We start from the raw sequence: 5,023 nt of genomic DNA, 5'->3' as shown, positions 1-5,023 counted from the left end.
ACGCATGTTGAACGCACGGTCCGATTTGGGTGCAAGTCAACTCAACCAAATGGATTGGTCCGCATGTTGAAATGACGTCGTTTTGGGCATGAGTAGTTGGAGCCCAAAACAAAATTGTATCAGCGCTTTGAGGCGACCTCTAATGTTCACGAAACGACATCATTTATGGGTTGGACCAAAACGGCGTTGTCTGCCACATTAAGAGACGCGGGTCTAGGTTGCAAAACTTTGTCTTCCGACTTAAGTAGAATGACATTATTTCGGAAATGAAGAGGCGAATTTAAATTTGGACGAACAATGCATGTTTGCTTGAGTAGGAGAAAATTTGAGACGAGAGTAGCATTTAACACTACAAATTTAGATTGTTATAGTGTGATCACCCAACACAAACCTTCAAAATAATACATATACCATTTAGTTTTTGTTACAAGAAAATGAGAGGCATTAATGCGAATATACCAAGTTGTATCATACATATCAAACCACAGATCTTATAGTTAATACGGCAGTCAACTCCTTGTCCATTACAGAGAATAAGTAGTACATCAACCTAATCTACACCAAAGCTTGAAATCCTATAAATATTATGCAACATTAGCAGTTTCGCTCTCAATTGACAAACCTTTACAACCTGGAAGATCAATCCACTCAATTTGAACCACCACTTCCCCACACTCAACGTTTCTCAGCCTGAGAGACATGTCCTGGACAATTTTTCCATTGTTCCAAACACAACAACTCTCGTCAGAAAGGCAGTTTGTCCTGCTTGGCTGAACTCTCTTCACTACACACCCATTTGGGAGCTTCTCCAACCCCATCCTTAGACACTCAATATATGGTTTAATGTCTATCTCTGCATCCCCCATTTTGTCATCTGCAGTAAATGTGTCTTTGTCATAAACTATCTGCACAGAGGTGAAAAAAACATCCAACAAAATTATCAACAACCAGGTAAATAATTAAGCTTCTTACTTTTTTTCTTTTTCCTTTTCTTTCCAATCTTCTTATGAACCCAAAATCAAGAAAATAAACTCAAATAATATGGGTATATATCCTAATAACAATGATGAATCACCAAATAAAAATGTCAAGATCCTGTAAGCATGCAACATATAGTTCCAGAACTGTCTAGTAATTAGCAGTGAACTTCATGACAGAGAAAAAGTATCGTATCACTTACTAGATTGATAGGAACATTGAGATCTTCAATAGAAAGAGTCAGCTCATCGTTCCACTCAGGATTGCAGTTGTTTTTCACCACACGAGTCTTCAATTTCTGCATCAATTTATATGACGTCAGGAAAAAGAAAGAATTATTAGAATCTGTGAAAGAGTCCACTAATGGGCAGGAAAAGTTGAAAACTAGCGTTTAGGACTCTTAATAGGTATTTGTCTTAAGTTGAATAATTGTAATCAAAGACTACAACTTTGCTTATTTAAAGAAGCTAAATAATAAGAAATGCTCATAGAGGAATTATATCAAACACTTGTGGTCACCCCTGTTAATCTGATTCAAGAAGACAATAGCCACTCGGTTCCTAGACCCTCAGATACAACTTCACAATCCCATGATCCAAGAAGTCAATCTCTTAATTCACACTGCAGACAAGCTCCCATGATTATTGTGAACAGCTGCCTCTACTACTCTGGCAGTGTAGCATAGCTAGCCTCCATGTTTTCTGCTTCTCAACTGCTCTGCCAGCCGCATTAATTGTCAGCCTCAATAGAAGGCTTCTCATGTTACCTTATTTGGTTTTACTTGTATCTCTTGCATGTACACCTTCCCTATTACTTTCTACTTTGAGTTCTCCCTGTAAATCTCACTGAATAGAGCTCTTGGCTTACTTGATTATAAATATATGATACACTCACTGTTTTGGATTAAGTAACCAAAACAGATTTTCTCCAATATGGTCTACTATGGTCTCTCCTGCCCAAAAGGGACTCTCTATTTCCTTGATTGTTGATCTTGGTTCATCAATACTCCAATTCAAACAGAAGCTTGGAAAGCTGACTCGAACACATGTTGGAGTTGCAATACAAAACTTTTGATAAACTTGAACAAATTGCATACAATTCAAGTGTAAGACATCATTATGAAAAGCTTGATCATGCTTTCATGAACCCTCCAACACAGAATTTTGGAGTCCCCCAGCCTTAAGTCACATATGTCTTATTTACAGGGATTATATATACTGATTGTTTATATCTCTCTCTCATAGAAGTGTGATGTTTGAAGCAAAATTGCAAAATCAGAAACTGTATTTGGGGGAACTTGAGCTATTCTAAGAAGGATTCAAGGGAAGACAACTTCTTTTCATAAATGATAGATTATTACAGTATGGACTGACTCAAGAACACCAAATAAGCTATTCTAATTATGATCAAGAGATGTTTCTTCTGCACTCTGATTTCTATTGCTATGAATTGACAATTACTAAACAAATCCAATTATTGATTCCCACAAAATAAATTCTCAATAAATGTTATTATTAGGAGGGAATCTTTTTAGATTGAAAACATATTAGGTGAGAAAGAACAAAAGATCGAAATAGTAGCTACAAAAACAGATTCATGATCATTATGAATAATATATTATCAATAAAAGCAAAAATAGATGGTGAAAATTAATGAAGAGCAGAAACACATGCCTGTTGCCCCATGGAGACAGCAACATAAGGGTCGCTGCTGACGGTGTCACGCACGGCAAGATTAATGCCTCTCAGAACCCGAATTCGAAGAAGACCCACTGGAGTGGCCATCGGAAACTACCAGAAAGACGAGGAAAATCCAAGAAGACTCGTTTCCTAGAACTGGTCCTCTGCCACCCAATGCCACACCACAAAAATAAATATAGTAGTTATAAAAAGTTATGTCAATTGCTGACCACCTTCAAATTATTTTATTATAAATTTCATAATAATTTTAGAAGTTATATTAATTTTGAATAAATATGAAAAAACACAAAAATGATAAAATGTATCAAAAATACTAAATACTAAAGTACGTTCCCAAACTATTAAAATGTATCAAAAAAAAAGACATTTATTTTTTTATATTTCTATAATATTTCTATTCTTTTAACAAATAAAAAAATAAAATAATTGTAAAAATAAAAAATAAAAACCAAAAAATTAGTGAAAATACAAAAAAAAAAAAAAAAAAAACAATGGGCAAATAAATAAAAAAAAAAAAAATTGGAATAAATAACTAATTAGTCACTGTAGTTGGACTAAATTACAAATTGCTTCATGTCGCACTAAAGTAAAATCAATGAGTGAATAAAAACAATTTTTTTAATAGAATTTGACTCTAGGGACTAATTTTTCTTTTTCTTTTTTTGGAATATCTCAAGAACCGTACTTTTGATTTTACTTTAATACGACATGAATAGTTATTGTAGTTGGCCTAAATTATTTATTTATTTCAAAAAAACATTTTATTTATTTATTTATTTGCTCATTGGTTTTTTTGTATTTTTCAAAAATTGTTTGGTTTTTTTTACAATTATTTTATTGTTTTATTTGTTAAAGAAATAGGGGTATTATAAGAATATAAAAAAATTAGTGACCTTTTTTATACATTTTGGTAGTTTGAATGGCTACTTTAATACATTTTGAACATTAAAAAACTATATTATAAACTACTAATAATTTGAATAGCTTTTTTATATTTTTCTCCAAAATTAATTTTAAAATTTTGAACTAAAAGTAGAATCAATTTCAGTCTTTACCTGATATTTTTGGAATTGTGTATAAAAACAAAACAAAAAAACAAATGGTGGGACCGACATTAGATATTATATTGATCATGATGGGACACGACTACTAAGAAGCATGTCCACGGGGGTTTCCCAAACGAATCTTTTTTCCACGGGTCCTTCATTGCGTTTATAGAACGTGTGTTTTTTGTACGTTGAATGTTGAAGAAGGGTGAATCAAACAGCACGTGGCGTGCTGCCAAAAAAAAATTTTTAATTAAGAAAACAAAAAAAAAAAAAAATGCATTGAATCAGGACTTTGAGGAATAAAAGGTTAGGAAAGTGATAGGGGTGGTTCATAGGGGTTCTCTTTTTCTCACTAATCCATCGCTTTTCTCGCTCCACCAAGAAATGGTCCCTCTTTGGCTCTTTGATTTCTTTGGTAATAACGTGTCGAGTATTTTTAATGGGGGAAGAAATTTTGTGGTGTGCTTTTTTTTACCTCTAATTCTTCAACGGTCTAGATTATTCTTTCAACAAAAATATGATTTTAGTTTGAATTTGGAAAGGATGGGGGGAGGAGTACGAAAAATAGAGGGAAATCCGGTGAAAACTTTATAATGAAAAATAATAATTTGATAATTTGATTGTAATCAGCCGATTTGAACTATGGGTTTAGTGTTCTATTTATAGAACAATTACAAATAGACCGAGTCAAAAAATATATGGGTTGTTACAACAAAATATTTGAATATAATGATTTGTTGAGATGTTATCTAAAACTTGAATTACAAACATTTAAATTTTCAGATATTTTATCTTCAGACAAGAACTTTATAACCAGTATTTTTGAAGCAACTTTATCACGTAGGGAATGACAGTCAATGGATGTGTTTCGTTCTTGTATGAAATAATGCATTCGCTGTCAAATTCGTTACACTAATATTATCACATAATAAAATCAGAAGTGTTGACAAAAACACTCCTAGCTCAAAGAGTAGAGATTGAATCCAAGTAAGCTCATCAGCAGCATTAGCAATGACCTTGTATTCTGATTCTGTGCTTCTATGAGAGACAACAAGTTGTTTCCTGGAACACCAAGAAATAAGATTTTGTCCAAAGAAAACACAATAATCAAAGGTAGACTTACGATCATCCGGACACCCAACGCAATGTGCATCTGTATATGCTGTAAGTTGAGAGGAAGAGGTTCTTCGAATGACTAACCCATGTGTAATTGAACGTTTCAAATAGCGAAGAATACGCTTTACAACCGACCAATGTGTGTCACCTGGATCATGCATAAACTGTGAAACTTTATTC

At 33.2% G+C, this 5,023-nt stretch overlaps 1 protein-coding gene across 1 annotated transcript; it reads right to left on the bottom strand.

The window, feature by feature from the left end:
* Window positions 1-444: 444 nt before the first annotated feature.
* Window positions 445-2,846, bottom strand: LOC132177749 (protein C2-DOMAIN ABA-RELATED 7). Its single transcript, XM_059590193.1, has 3 exons — window positions 2,652-2,846; window positions 1,181-1,276; window positions 445-905 (listed from the first exon to the last, which is right to left on the bottom strand). The coding sequence occupies exons 1-3, from the start codon at window positions 2,760-2,762 to the stop codon at window positions 585-587; spliced, it is 528 nt and encodes a 175-aa protein (XP_059446176.1). The 5' UTR covers window positions 2,763-2,846; the 3' UTR covers window positions 445-584.
* Window positions 2,847-5,023: the final 2,177 nt, after the last annotated feature.

This window comes from Corylus avellana, chromosome 4, assembly GCF_965113065.1.
Source record: "Corylus avellana chromosome 4, dhCorAvel1.hap1.2, whole genome shotgun sequence".
Classification (NCBI taxonomy): domain Eukaryota; kingdom Viridiplantae; phylum Streptophyta; class Magnoliopsida; order Fagales; family Betulaceae; genus Corylus; species Corylus avellana.
Note: the sequence above shows the minus strand (reverse complement) of the source record. Positions and strands in the feature narration are given on the sequence as shown.

Bases quoted from the DNA above. Each gene is read 5' to 3' on its own strand.
- LOC132177749 (XM_059590193.1), bottom strand. From the start codon at position 2,762: ATGGCCACTCCAGTGGGTCTTCTTCGAATTCGGGTTCTGAGAGGCATT. The intron at 1,277-2,651 runs GCATGTGTTTCT...AAATTGATGCAG, and splicing joins CTGTCTCCATGGGGCAACAG to AAATTGAAGACTCGTGTGGT. The intron at 906-1,180 runs GTAAGTGATACG...ACCTCTGTGCAG, and splicing joins TCAATGTTCCTATCAATCTA to ATAGTTTATGACAAAGACAC.